The 13,460-nt window shown below is 57.4% G+C and overlaps 1 protein-coding gene across 1 annotated transcript; it reads right to left on the reverse strand.

Annotated features, from left to right (window-relative positions):
• Positions 1-364: 364 nt before the first annotated feature.
• LOC104351915 (caspase recruitment domain-containing protein 8) lies at positions 365-9,962 on the reverse strand. Its single transcript, XM_086474406.1, has 9 exons — positions 9,782-9,962; positions 9,704-9,726; positions 7,389-7,450; positions 7,085-7,305; positions 5,923-6,182; positions 5,201-5,326; positions 3,054-3,198; positions 2,218-2,259; positions 365-627 (listed from the first exon to the last, which is right to left on the reverse strand). The coding sequence occupies exons 1-9, from the start codon at positions 9,960-9,962 to the stop codon at positions 365-367; spliced, it is 1,323 nt and encodes a 440-aa protein (XP_086330532.1).
• Between the last annotated feature and the right edge of the window lie 3,498 nt (positions 9,963-13,460).

The raw sequence follows: 13,460 nt of genomic DNA on the forward strand, positions 1-13,460 counted from the left end.
GCTGAGCTGGAGGTAACTGTTGTGACGGGAGCTCCTCTGCTAGCAGCTGCCTGGAGCTTCTGGGGAGGCAGAGGTCCCGTCTCAGGGAGGCAGACAGGTCCGAGGTATTGGCACTGCAATGGGAAGCAAGGTCTCTTGTTCCAGCGGTGTTGCAGTAGCTGGCGTGACACTGGTCATGCACGACTGGCAAGGGAGTCAGCCAAGCAAGGCAGACCTGAGACCAGGCGGCTCAGGAGGCTTATTGCTGCTTGACACCGTGGGTTTTCATGGAACGATCAAGAATCAGTTGCTGGCAAACCGGACTGCCCTTCTGCTGCACCCGTAGGATGAGCAAGGAGAGCAAAAGAACCCTGCTTTCCCAGGCCTAGATGGAGTTCTCCAGGTCTGCAATCAGGTACGGGTCTTTCAAGCGGAGGATCTGGTAGAGCTGTTCCTGGGCCTTCCGTCCTTTCTTCTCAGTGAGCTCCAGCAAAACTCGGTTCCTCCTTTGACTCGTTTCTTCACGTTGCACCTCCTCCTCTTCATCGCTGTTGATGATGTTTGCGTCCCGTAAGTGCAGCAGAATGGTGCAGAGCTGCCTCATCCTGGAGCAAAGCTCGGTCTTGTGCTTCTTCATGAAGGTTGCACCTAGCAGACACCAAGCCCGTGTCACAGGTGAGTGCCACCCTGCGGCACGTGACACCCTGAGCCAGCGGACGCCATGGCTGTACACCCTGTCCCACAGCCACGTGTCTCCACCCCTTCACCAAAAAGGACAGGCACCTGCTGGCCCAGCGGTGGGAGCACTGGAGGCAGGGCAAGGAAGGGGGCAAGAATGGGGAGTCAGAGCTGGGGGAGGTGAGGTCGGTGGCAGCCCCCATCAGCTGCTGGCAGCTGTCCCCTCTGGGGTTCCTCAGTGTCTGGGCATGAAGTCACTATCTTGTCCCCTGCCCGGCAGGGTGAGGAGCTCCTAGCTCAGAGCACAGGCTGCTTAAAGCTCTGAAATCTTGCAGGATTGCAAGAAGTTTGTAAAGAAACAGAGCCTCAAAAGGCAGAGGGGCGCTGAGCAAGCCGTGGGTCAGTGCAGTGGGCAGCGCTGCCTGGTTTCTCCTCCCAAGCCTCCCCCCAGTCCTCCTATGTGAGGCCAAAGTGGGCACCCAGGGGGCGTCTCCTTGTAGGATCACAGGACAGTTTGGGTTGGAAGGGACTTTTAAAGATCACCTAGTCCAACCCCCCTGCCATGGGCAGACGCTGACGACCCATCTTCACCAGACCAGGTTGCTCCCAGCCCCATCCAGCCTGCCCTGGAACACTTCCAGGGAGGGGGCAGCCACAGCTTCTCTGGGCAACCTGTGCTGGTGTCTCACCACCCTCAGCATAAAAACCATCTTCCTTGTGTCGAATCTGAATTTGCCCTCTTTCAGTCTAAAGCTCTTGTCCCTTGTCCTGTCCTTGCTCTTGCCTGCCACCCTACTCTCCTGGTGCTCTTGGGCAGGTTGTAGGCCAGTGGGGCGACTCTACATGCATGGCAAGAAAAAAGAATAGTGCTGAAACGTCCAAATTTGTGTCTACCCAAGCCAGGCCTATCTGCATCGACCTGTGGCTTAGCTGCTGGGTGTCCTCCTGGATCTGGCCTTTCATTAGTAGGACGAGATGGAAACAATGACGTGTTGTAGCCCTGGAGAAACTAGGCTGGGATAATACCTGCAAAACTGCTGGGAAATGTGTTGTTGTGAGTGTACTTGAAGGAAGTGGAAAGGAAAGGCCATCAGAAACTCCTGGAGCTGCTGTAAAGGGGGTCCTGCCGTCCCCTCTGCCAATGCCTGGCTGCAGGCTCCGTCCCAGGGATGTCACCCCTGTGGAAAATGCTCCTGCACTGGCTGAGTGGGTTGCAGCAGCTCTACCACTTACTAGAACGCCAGTGAAATATTATTTACGGACCGTGAACTGCACTACCTGCCACTCATTCTCTGTAATAGCAGCACATCTGTCCCCAGAGAAGGCAAACCAGTCGGGAGGGTCACCTGCACTGTGCCGCTTTACCCACCAGCATGGCACAGAGCATGGGGCCAGCAGTGCAGGAACAAAAGTTTGAGGTTGCGGCTTTCAAGGCTTTTTGTCTAGAAACTGTGATAAAGATGGGAAAAGAGGCTGATATCTGCTTTAAGCCAGAGGATGGTGAGCGCCAGAGAAATAGATTCAGACTCTAGAAATGCAGCTCTGAAACACTGTACTGACCTGACACAGTATTGGAGAAAGAGACAGGAACATTAATATCACCTGAAAGAGAAAAGAGAGAGATCACTGAAATGATCTCTTCCACGACATCTTCCTGAGGCGCCTAATCCTCCACGAAGCTGTTGGCCATCCCTCCTCCTGTTCCTCCCCTCAATAAAAGGTCCTGGGCTCCACATGGTTGTCGGTGCTACTTTTAGGGGGCGCTGGATTAGCCTAACAAAGAAGGGGTGTCAAGGCAGTGCCATGCGCTGAGCCTGCGGGCTGCTGCTGCCCACAGCTCCTCTGCCAAGCTTTCCCATGGGGGAGCCCATGGGTGGGTGTTGCTATGTGGTCAACGGCATGTGCCGTGGGTGCTGAGCCGAGCCAGCAGCAGGTGGGCAGAGAGGTGTGGAGATTAGGAACCTGCTGCTCGGGAGCTGGGTGTGCCTCAAGATGCTGGTTTTCACGCAAATGTTGGTATTCTCCTCACCTCCTCGCCACCGCACGGTGGTTGCGCTAACACATCTGGGGAAGTTCCGTCACATCAACGGACTTTGAAAAGCCGGTCAGATTTCTGGGCAAACAGCAGCCAAGAGAACAGAGAGACACCGATAGTTCTGTCACACTCTCTTAAACCCCAGCATCTGAAACTCCACACCTGAAGCTCTGCTTTGCTGACATTGAGGTGTCCTTTCAGGTCCCTGTTCTTCAGTGGCCAACAGCTGCACGCACAGGGTTTGCTTTCCCTGCAGGATACGCGGATGACTGTGACCACCAAATGCGTGAGGACTTCTGGGGCGGCGTGCCTTTGCTTTTGCTAAGGTGAACGTGCCCCTAGACGGACCCGCCTTTCCTACCTGATCTCACCAACGCCTTCCAGATCGTAGCGTTGTTGCGTGTGTCTGTCATAAGGAGATCAATTTCGTCTTCCATGTCCCTGATGTAGATCTCGATAAAGAACTGATGTTCCTTTGGACTCTTGTAGCAAAATGGGAGGAACGTCTGTAAAGGCGAGAAGCAAGCTGAGTGTCTCTAACCACGGGGAGCTGCAGTGAATTCATGTACATCACCCTGTGGTTCCTGGCCCCACCAGCCAGAGGAAAGAGAAGAGAAGATGCACGTGTCAGGGCTGTACCATGCTGTCAATATCACAAGTTTTGGTTGGAAGGGACTTCTGGAGAGCCTTATCTCACCTGCCTCTCAAAGATGGACCAATGTCAAGTCTAGATCTGCTTTGTCTAGCTGGGTACTGGAAACCTCCAACAGCAGAGATTCACCACCTTCTAACCTTCTCTGGTAGCTGCATATCCACCGAGTGACAAAATTTTTCTTAACAAATGTTTTCCTGGGCTTCACAGGCGGCAACTTACAGCTTTTACCACATTTCCCTGACACTGCTGGGACCTTGGCTCTCTCAAATTCACAACTGCTCCTCAAGGCAGAGCGCCCAGCTATACCTGGTCATTCCAGGAAGTGGTAAAACCAAACCCTGCCCTGCGTCCATTAAGCTGGAGGCCCCGGCCCTTTGGGGCTGTGCTCAGCTCAGCAGCAGGGTTGTAACTGCAAGGGGGGGTGATGAACAAGCTGGAGGGTAGGGATGCCATTCAGAGGAACTTGGAAAGGCTGGAGAACTCAGCTGTCAGGAGGTCATGCAATTTGGCAAAGGCAGATGTAGAGTCCTGCATCTGGGATGGAACAGCCCCACACCAGACAAGAGCCTGGGCACTGGGTGGACCCAGAAAGCAGCCTCACAGGGAAGGGCTCAGGGGTCCTGATGGGCATCCAAGTTGAACAGGAGGCAGCAGTGTGCCCTGGCAGCAAAGCCTGCCCGCACCCCAGGCTGTAGTAGCAAGACCACAGCCAGCGCAGTGAGGTCAGGGATTCCTTCCCTCTGTTCAGCGCTTCTGAGACCGCATTTGGGCACTGGGTCCAGTCTGGGGCTTCCCAGTGCAAGAAAGACATGGACACCCTGGAGCAAGGCCAGCTCCAGGCTGGAGTGCATGATATGCTAGTAGAGGGAGCGGGAATTGGGTTTTCAACAGGGAGAAGAGAAAGTCACAGGGAGAACTAATCACTGAATTTGTGTTGAGGGGGACTAAAGAAAAGACAGTCTCCTGGAGGTGCACAGTGATGAGACGAGAGGCAATAGGCACAGGCTGCAGCAAGGGAAACCCCAGTTAGATAACAGGGGAAAAAAAATCACATTGAAAGTGTTACAACAGTGGATCAGAGATCCAGAGAGGCTGTGGTATCTCCATCCTTCGAGATACTCACCCTGGACTGGACATGGCCTTGAGCACCTTGATCTCACTTTAAAACGTGTATGCTTTGAGCCAGAGGTTGGACCGGAGACCTCCTGAGGTCCCATCCAGCCCAAGTTTCTCTGGTTCCCTTTTCAAGATTATGGTGCAGTGCAGACCCATGAGAGATTTTCACAACCAGCCATGAACGTGCTGTTGGGCTCTCATCAGGATGTCACAAACTCCTGTGTAAAACAAGTAACCAGGAGGACTAAATGGCCAAATCTTCCCAGATTTTCCCAGCCATGGCAATCTGATTGCTGCAGGGCACGGCGCTCAAAACCAGAGATCCTCAATGGAATTTCAATAGAGGAAGAAGTCAGGTCACATCATGGTGTAGAGAAAAAGTCTCCCTCCAGCCCTGTTCCTAAGCTGAAGGAAACTCACTGCAGAGGAGATGAAGGACTTGGAACCGCACCGAAGTCAACACCTCTGAAATTCCTTCTTGATAAGCAGCTATGGTAAGTCCAAGTCCCACATTATGATTTCTGCCATAAGGAAAAGCAAACACAGCCCCTTCGTGGCTTTGGGGTGTGCTCCGTGCTCTTTCTGGGGATATGTATCATGAAATACCTTTGCCACTTGTAACCAGTACAGCTCCCTGCACCTCTGCCTCTGAGACCTAGTGAGACAGATTCTAGTAGCAGAACATGGCTGAGGACAGAGACTTCACTGTAAAAAGAAAAAGGAACAATCCCACTTACTTCAGGTGTTACCTCCACAGACTTCGTACTGGTCACCCAGTAAACGCAGCCAAAGAACAGAGGGTTGAAAGGAGGAGGCTTGGGAATAAGCTTTGCATTCCATTTCATTTCTTCCTCTTCAATGGCCTGTGGACATCAAGCATCATTTTGGAGAGGGGAAAAAAAAGAGAGCTGTGAACTGGAGGTAGCCCTGGGAAAGTCAAGAAGTGAAGACACCAATCCAGCCAAGCACATACCACAGGCAGTGCCGTGCTTCAGGGGCCAGGCTCGGCGCAGGCAGGCACCTACCGTGTGCAGGCAGGAACACGGGCAGGGTAATACGCTATCGCTCTGTGGGAGAGGGGGAGGGTTTGCATACAACGGGAGAACGGCTGGTGTGCAGCCGCCTAGTGCTGTGCCTGGACGTGGCCAGTGAGTCCTGTCCTACATCTGCTCTGTGGTGCAGAGCATCCTGTGGCACAGCTTTGCTCGTGCCAGGGCATGCTCTCCCAGCCGAAAACACGGAGAGCGATTCCTGGAGGCATCTGTGAAAGGAAAGTGGGGGAGGCAGGAGCCGAGGATGCTGTCCTGTGGTGGGAGAGGGGGGCACGGGACCATGTGTGAATCAGAGGCTGGTGCCAGCAAAATTGGGAGGCATGTCTGCTTATCAAATCCAGTCCCTGCTACTGCAGCTCCCCCAGATGTCATCCTTTTGTAATGCAGCCAAGCTCCCTCCGTCTTACCTGCTTCACAGAGTTGTCGTCTGGGATTAGGTAGAGGTGAAGAGTCGTACGTGCAGCACTGAGCTGCTGGAAGATCAGCACCAAGGCATGCATAGGGAATGAATTTAAGGAGAAAAATAACTTTCTCCAAAGCACACCAAGCAGTGAGAAGGTGGGATTCTCCAGGACAGCAGAGAAAGCCATCAGTCTGGTCGGTCTCTCCAGAATTTTCTCCCCAGATTTATAATGGACAATGAAGCACTGGGTGGTATTTACGCCTTCTGCAAGAGACAGCAAAGGCAACAAAGTTCTGTTTAGTCGACCTGGCACCCTCTCAGGCTGCCCCCTTCTCTTTAAGGATTCAGCAGCAGAAAGCAGACGTGCCCACACATGGTGGCATGCTCTGCCTTAGGGCCTGTGGGTGCCCTGGCCTTTTGGGGTCCGGCAGGGAGCTGCAGGCCTTCATCAGCCTTCCTTCAGGCTCACAAAACTGCAAAGCTGAAGGTGGCAGCTTGGGACCATGAAAATTGTCCGAGTGCACCCGTGCAGCACCCTGTGTGTACGCGTCACAGCACTGCTTACCAGGGAGGCAGACAGTGGCTGCGTGGAGAGTCCCTCTAGTTTTTGACCACCAGAGCAGCCTGAACATCCCGAGGTGACACCCCTAGGGATGACTGGGTCAGAGAGCTCTGCTGACGCCCAGTCACCCGGGTTATCTCTGGAGCACACTTTGCTGTTAACCTGACAGACGAATATGATCATAGCCTTTGGCTTAGCACAACTATGCCAGGGACGAGCGCGTAGAGCCGCTTTTCAGCCCCGCTGCTGTAGCTGCAGAGAGCTGAGAAGCTCTCCAGGGGAGCCCAGGGGCTGCTCTGCAGCTGGGCTGGGGTAGTGCCCGGGGGCATCATGGCAGCTCGGAGGAGAGGGTGGGCGAGGAGGGCCTGGTGGTGTGGAGAGAGAGCTGGGGAAGGGACCACTGTGAAGGCTTGATAGAAAGTGAGAGAACAATAAAGATGCCCAAGCGAAGCAGAGGAAAACAAGGGAGTCCAGGGGATCTTGGAAGGAAGGGAGAACTTGGCCCTGCCTAGAGAGAGGTCTCCAAGGAGCCGGAGATGTCCCCAGAGGGGGACAGGCTGAGGCATGGTGGCTTGGGAGACTGAGGTCCCTGCAGCTGTTGTACCTGCCAGGCAGATGTAGTGGGGGAGATGCACCTCCTGCACGACCCCGGGCTGCACTTCAATGTGGAAGAGGGGTCCAGCGCACATCCATTTATCCATGTCAGACTCACTCAGGTACTGGTTCCAGGGGGCGTATCTGTAGGTGACGATCACTGCCGACTTCACCCTGAAGCCGAGGCCTGTGATGGAGCACCGGAAGATGCCTGCACCAGGGAGATGAGCTCTGTAGGTGGGAGAGACAACAGGCTCATGGCACCGGGGACAGGGCTTTTGCAATGTGCTCCCACTTCGCCCAACAGCTCTTACTGGTACACGGTGAGGTCCTCCATAACGCCTCGGATTATTTCTGGTGTCACTTCTGGAAGATCCTGCAACACAAGTGTGACTGGTTTGGGACTGAATGGGGTGTTGCGTACAAGGTCCTGCTTGCAGGAGGCACGCTGGGATTTACAGTGAAGCACGATGCAGCTTGGTGTGGGAGCTCAGAGCCTGGTGAGCAGCAGCAGGGGATCAGCCGCTGCTGCCTGGTGCCCAGAAAGGCATCGCTCTCATCAGTGAAGAGGGCAGAAAAATCATTGACTGTCAACTCCCTGCCCTGGGATCTGAAGCAGGCACTGGCCATGCCTGAGGCTCATGATCCCTTTAACGCAGCTCCCTGTAGTGGTGCCCAAGAGAAATCCTGCATGCAGGCGCGGGCAAGAGGGACTGAACACTCAGCCTCACTTGGGTAGATGCCACTGGGGTGGGGAAGGCATCGGTTAGTCCATGTGTCCCCCATGCATCACTAGGAAAGATAATGGGTGGACACGCAGAGGCGCTCCTGGAGCTCCAAACTACATGTTTCACCAACTGATTTTTAGGGTGTATTTTGCAAATCGGAATTCTAGATAGGAAATTTTCCATTTCTTGAGAGAGAAAATGCTGTTGACTGAGGACTTTCTTGTGAGTAACAGCTGGGCTGTGCCCTCTCTGCCGTGGTGTATCAGCAGAGAGGGCAGTGGCCACAGGCAGAGGGAATGTTTAGCAGTGAGAATAAATCTGGGACATGAGCCAGTGGAATTTGTCTTCCTGCAAACTTGAAAACTGGGGCAGTGCATGCTGAGTTAGTGCAGCAAAAGGGACCGGACTCTTCTGGAGGATGAAGAATTGCTGCAAGTAAGAGGTTTGGAAGGCCCACCCAACCTCCCAGGTGACAGCCAGGCTCAGTCCCAGGCTCCCTGCTCTGCCATTTCCTTTGGGTGCGATAGCGCCCTGTGAGGACTTGCAAAGCCCTTACCTCCTGCACGCAGCGCCAGCAGCTTGTCTTTGGTGGTGAGCCCAGGTTTGGCCCGTGACAGCTCTCCTGCAGAGGGGAACATAGGGGAAAGCACTCGCAAGCTGTGTTTCTCCCCACCAGCTGGAGGAGAGGTCTTCTGAGAGCACGAGCGACATCCCCAGCGGCAGGTATAGTGCTGGCCCTGCTCCCCGCTCCTGCAGGGAGGAAACAGGCTGGCACGGGAGCTGTGCCCCCCTGGCCTGACTGCGGGGTGAGGTCCCTCTCCTGCGACTGGGGGCAGCACCCACCAGCTCCTGCCACCCGGCGCGGTGTTGTGGTGGCGATGGGCAGCACCAGACCCCCCCCTCTGCAGGGCCAGTTGTGAGCCCACAAGCTGCAGCTGGGCCTTCCTCCCCAGCCCTGAAGTGTTCCTCACTCAGGCACCCCAGCCACAGGCATCGTGTCCTGTGAGACCTCACCTCTGCGCTCCCTGAGGCCTCGTCTGTCAGAGATGTGTGAAGGCTTGTCATCAGCTCCTGTAGGGCAAAGTCTGTGCCTGGAACAGCAGGAAGACCTTGTCATTTTTGCCTCGTGTTTGGGAGAAGAAGCCATCCTCAAGCAGCCTTCACCCAGCCTTCCCAATCCCCTTAGCTGTACTGGTCCCCTCATGTACCCCCATGTGCTCCCACTCTACTACAACTTCCACACCCTCCTCCAGGAACCATGGCAGGGACCTGCTCAGCCCCATGCAGCGAGTTGAGGTCCCATGCTCACCACCGCACAGCTCCACCAGCCCAGGCTGTCAGTGAGGACCAGGGCATGATCTTACCTGAAAATCCAGGATCGACATCGGCATCAATATCATCGACTGCAACAGCAACACAAGATAGAGAGCTCAGGAGCCAGGTCATGTCCAGAGCAGTATCCCATCCTCTCCCTCTTCTTCATGCCTTTGCTATGAAACCTCTTCCTGCCGGTTTGTGCCCATTTGCACCAAGCTGCTGGGCACCAGGAATCCCACCCAGTTGCCCATCCCAGGAGGACAGTGCACCATGGGGCTGAGAACAGGCTCCCAGCCTCCGCCTTTCCATCCCTCCCTGCTGCTATGCAGAGAGCAGATTTCTTGCCAGAAGCAAAGGCCTTCCTCTCCCTCCTGCCTTCCTCCTGCATAGGTGCATCCCCGGGCCCTCGCCTTCCTCCCACCTTCTGGTGCAGGCCTGCTCTGGCAGCTCCCCGGTGCTCACGCAGCCGCAGCTGCCTTGCCTCTTCCCGTCTGCCTGAGGAGACACCCCGGTTTGCACCCACGCCCTCTGTCCCACCTCCAGACGGATCCCCACCCACCTCCGCTGGGCCACCCTGCACTTACGTCTTTTGAACAGGAACACAAAGCTGTTGGGTGTGATTTCATAGTGTCGCAGGGTCTGGTCATCCTCCATCTCCCCGCTGTCGTAGTGCAGCGTTAGCTTTTCAGGGGACAGGAAGCAGCCCTGTGCGACCAGCTTGGCCTTAAGCTCCCACACTGTGTCATCCAGAGACACTGTCGCATCAATTATTTTGCCCCTCCAAGTCTCGATGAAGATGGAGAACTCACTGGGGCTGTCGGCCGCTGGCTGCTGCTCTGCCATTGTGTCTCTTTCAGCCATCCCAGAAGAGCTGAAGTTCCGGCTCAGTCACTTCCCAAGAAACCGAAAGCGCTGGGTGGCGTCAGAGTTGACCCTGCTGTCAAAGTGCCTTCACGCCTTGGCTGAGCACTCCTCCTCCTGCCCATGGACCCTGCCTGCACCCGGCTTTCTCCCTTGCCTGCATGGGCTCTCTCCCTGCCTGCCCCGGGCTTTTTTCCCTGCCTGCACTGGACTTTCTCCCCTGGGCTGCTCCATGTGCACAACCTCTCTCCCTTGTTACTTTCCCTTTCCCCTTCCAAACCTGGCTCCTCTTCTGGGATTTTCTTCCCAAGGGAAGGCAGGGCAGGCCAAGGGCAGAGCGTTTTCCCAAGGGAAAGGTGGAGCAGAGGCTTGGATCCAGCCTGCCAAGCTGGTTTGCGAGTGCCAGAGGGTCCCCTGCTGGGTTACGGGGTCACCCCAGTGCCTGCCCGTCACCCTCTCCCCAGCACATCACCCCAGCTCTGCCTGCCGCTGGCTGTGTGGGGGACCAGCTTGTCCCCGTCCCTGCTACAGTGGCATGTGTGTGTGGGGTTGTTAATTTGGGGGTGGTGGGAGGTGCAGGGCTGTGGGTTGTCGTCTCCCTGACCCCTGTATAGCTGGCAGGGAGCCGAGGGTAGGCAGCACAGTGGGCAGCTGCCTGGCACCGCTGGCATGGCCCTATCAGCCCCCTGGTGAGGTACCGCTGTCCCCCTTGGGGCAGACCCACAGGCCCTGCCCCACAGCACCCACCGCACCCACCAGCAGCCCCAGGATGGCTGAGCACCCTGTCGCACACCTCAGGGTGCCCGGGCAGGAGGGGCAGGACCTGCCGCCGACATTCAGGGCTCCCTTTTTTATTCTGGTAGAGGGGGAACGAGGACATGTCAGTGACTGACCCTGCGCTCCAGGCAGTGCCCACCGTGGCAGCAGTGGCAGGGTGATGAGGTCAGCTCCCAGAGCCCAAGGCTGCACTCCGAGAGATGGCAGTGACAGGGACACGCACTATTTATTGGGGAAGGTAGGACCCAGAGCCCTCGCTCAGGGCTGGGCTGCCCACATGCCATGGCCCAGTCCCCCCCTTGCTCTGCCTGCATCTCCTGCTGTTCCCAGGGCAGCACAGCCCCAGTGTGCAGCTGGTGTCTCACCAGCCCTCCCCTGGAGCGATGCGCTCGGCCCTACAAGGTGCAGTGAAACAGCCCCAAAACTTGCACGCTTGCAGTGTCAGCTGAGCCTGACTGCCCATGGCCCACCGACAGCCCTTACTGTTGGGCTAATTCCCTGCAAAGTGATTTATCGACTCCTTTGGACCTCTTTGGAGCAGGTTTCCACACCAGAGGTCAAAAAACCTGTGTGCCGGGTGGGGAAATGGAGGTGGCTGCCAGCTGCCATGTGTCACAGTTCCAGCAGTACTGCATCCCATGGGATGAGCTCTGCACCGTGCCCCAGCCAGGCACAGCACCGTGTGCGGGGATGCTCCTGCTCCGCTGCCTGCAGACATACCGAGGGGACCTGGTGTCATTTCTCCTGCCTTAAAACTGAGGTAGCTCCACGAGGATCCACAGTCCTTCTTGCAAGGCCGTGGAGGTGTGTGGCTTTCTGGAGCTCCCACTTCTGCAGGCTCCATCCGTGGGTAGTTCTTCTTTTAATGGCAGTAAAAACCACAGCCGAACAGCCCAGTTAAGCCTCTCGTCTCATTTGGAGCAGGCAGCAAGGGACTAAAGCCTTGCATGAGGGCAGCAAACCACCTGGACGACCTCAGGGAGTAGTATAATCAGGGTGTAGCAGCAGCGACCCAAGTACATCTGCATCTGCGGGAGAAAAAACCCTTCCTCTGTATCCAGGGTGGTCTTGAAAGTCATAGCAGGGAAACAAAGGACATATCTGGAGAGGTGGGCCCTGGCCGGCCTCATGGAGTTCAACAAGGCCAAGCGCAAGGTCCTGCACCTGGGTCGGGGCCATCCCAAGCACAGACACAGGCTGGGGGATGAGTGGATCGAGAGCAGCCCTGGGGAGAAGGGCTTGGGGGTGCTGGTGGGTGAGAAGCTGGACATGACCCAGCAACGTGCGCTCGCAGCCCACAAAGCCAACTGCACCCTGGGCTGCACCCAGAGCAGCGTGGGCAGCAGGTCGAGGGAGGGGATTCTGCCCCTCTGCTCCGCTCTGGTGAGACCCCCCTGCAGGGCTGCGTCCAGCTCTGGGGCCCCCAGCACAAGACAGACACGGACCTGCTTGAGCGGATCCAGAGGAGGCCACGAAGGTGATCAGGGGGCTGGAGCAGCTCCCTGTGAGGACAGGGTGAGAGAGTTGGGGTTGTTCAGCCCAGGGAAGGGAAGGCTCCGGGGAGACCTTAGAGCGGCCTTCCAGTGCTGAAAGGGGGCTACAGGAAAGGTGGTGAGGGACTCTTGATCAGGGAGGGTAGTGATGGGATAAGGGGTAATGGTTGGAAAGTGAAAGAGGGGAGATTTGGATGAGATATTAGGAAGAAGTTCTTCACTGTGAGGGTGGTGAGACACCTCTAGTTGCCCAGAGCGGCCGTGGCTGCTCCCTCCCTGGCAGTGCTCAAGGCCAGGCTGGATGGGGCTGGGAGCAACCTGGTCTGGTGGGAGGTGTCCCTGCCCATGGCAAGGGGTTGGAGTAGATGATCCTTAAGGTCCCTCCCAACCCAAACCATTCTGTGGTTCTGTGATCCTGTCTGGGGCACGCAAGAAGAAAGGCACACAGACAAGCTGATGGCGTATGATGGAGAAGGCAAATAAGTTTACTGGGGAGAAGAGAAGCGTGCCAGGGAGGCGGGAGCGGGCAGAGATCCCCGTCTCCAAGGGCAGAGCAGAGGAACGTGAACTCAGAAGGAAAACGTGAGACAAGCGGTCCGGGAAGGGTCGGGACAGGTTCCTCCCGAGAGGACGGGAATGACCTCGGGGGCGGGCGGCGATGCCCGGCTCCGCTGGACCGCCCGGGAGCCAGACCACCGCGGCTACCCCCCGGCTGCGCCCCGGGAGCGGGAGGGGCGGGCGGGGGGACCCCCGCGCTGCGCTCCTCGCCACCGCCCAGCGCGGGGCGGACGCCCCGCCCCGCCCCGCCCCGGGGCGGCCCCGCTCCCGCCCGCTCCCGCCGCGCCGGTGCCGCCGCCGCTGCCCAGGTAAGAGCGGTCTGGGGGGGGGGGGGCGGCAGGGCCCCGGCCCGGTGCTCATCCCGGGGGCGGTGGGGCGAGGCGAGGGTCTCGGTGCCCGCAGCTCTGCCCGGGACCGCATCCGCGCCTCCGGGCGGGGGGATGGGGCGAGGGGAGCCGCCGCTGTCACGGGTCCAGCCCCCCCGCCAGGCGCGGGGAGACCGGGGGCGAGGAGACGGTGGGAGGGGTCGTACCGGACCCGGGGGCTCCCCCGCGGCAGGAGCTGCCGGCGGGGCCGGGGCCCGGGGAGAGGTGGCCGGTGGCCGCCGCAGAGGAGCGGGAGCGCCGGTTGTTTTCCCATCTCTCTTGAGATG

Source organism: Leptosomus discolor, chromosome 16 (genome assembly GCF_034619465.1).
Source record: "Leptosomus discolor isolate bLepDis1 chromosome 16, bLepDis1.hap2, whole genome shotgun sequence".
Taxonomy (NCBI): Eukaryota; Metazoa; Chordata; class Aves; order Leptosomiformes; family Leptosomidae; genus Leptosomus; species Leptosomus discolor.

What these genes read in the sequence shown, in the direction of transcription:
- LOC104351915 (XM_086474406.1), bottom strand. Translation starts at nt 9,962, where the DNA reads ATGGCAGAGCAGCAGCCAGCGGCCGACAGCCCCAGTGAGTTCTCCATC. An exon ending in GAGGACCTCACCGTGTACCA is followed by an intron (nt 7,306 to 7,388) that starts GTAAGAGCTGTT and finishes TCCCACCTACAG; the next exon opens with AGCTCATCTCCCTGGTGCAG. An exon ending in CTGTGGAGGTAACACCTGAA is followed by an intron (nt 3,199 to 5,200) that starts GTAAGTGGGATT and finishes TCGCCTTTACAG; the next exon opens with ACGTTCCTCCCATTTTGCTA.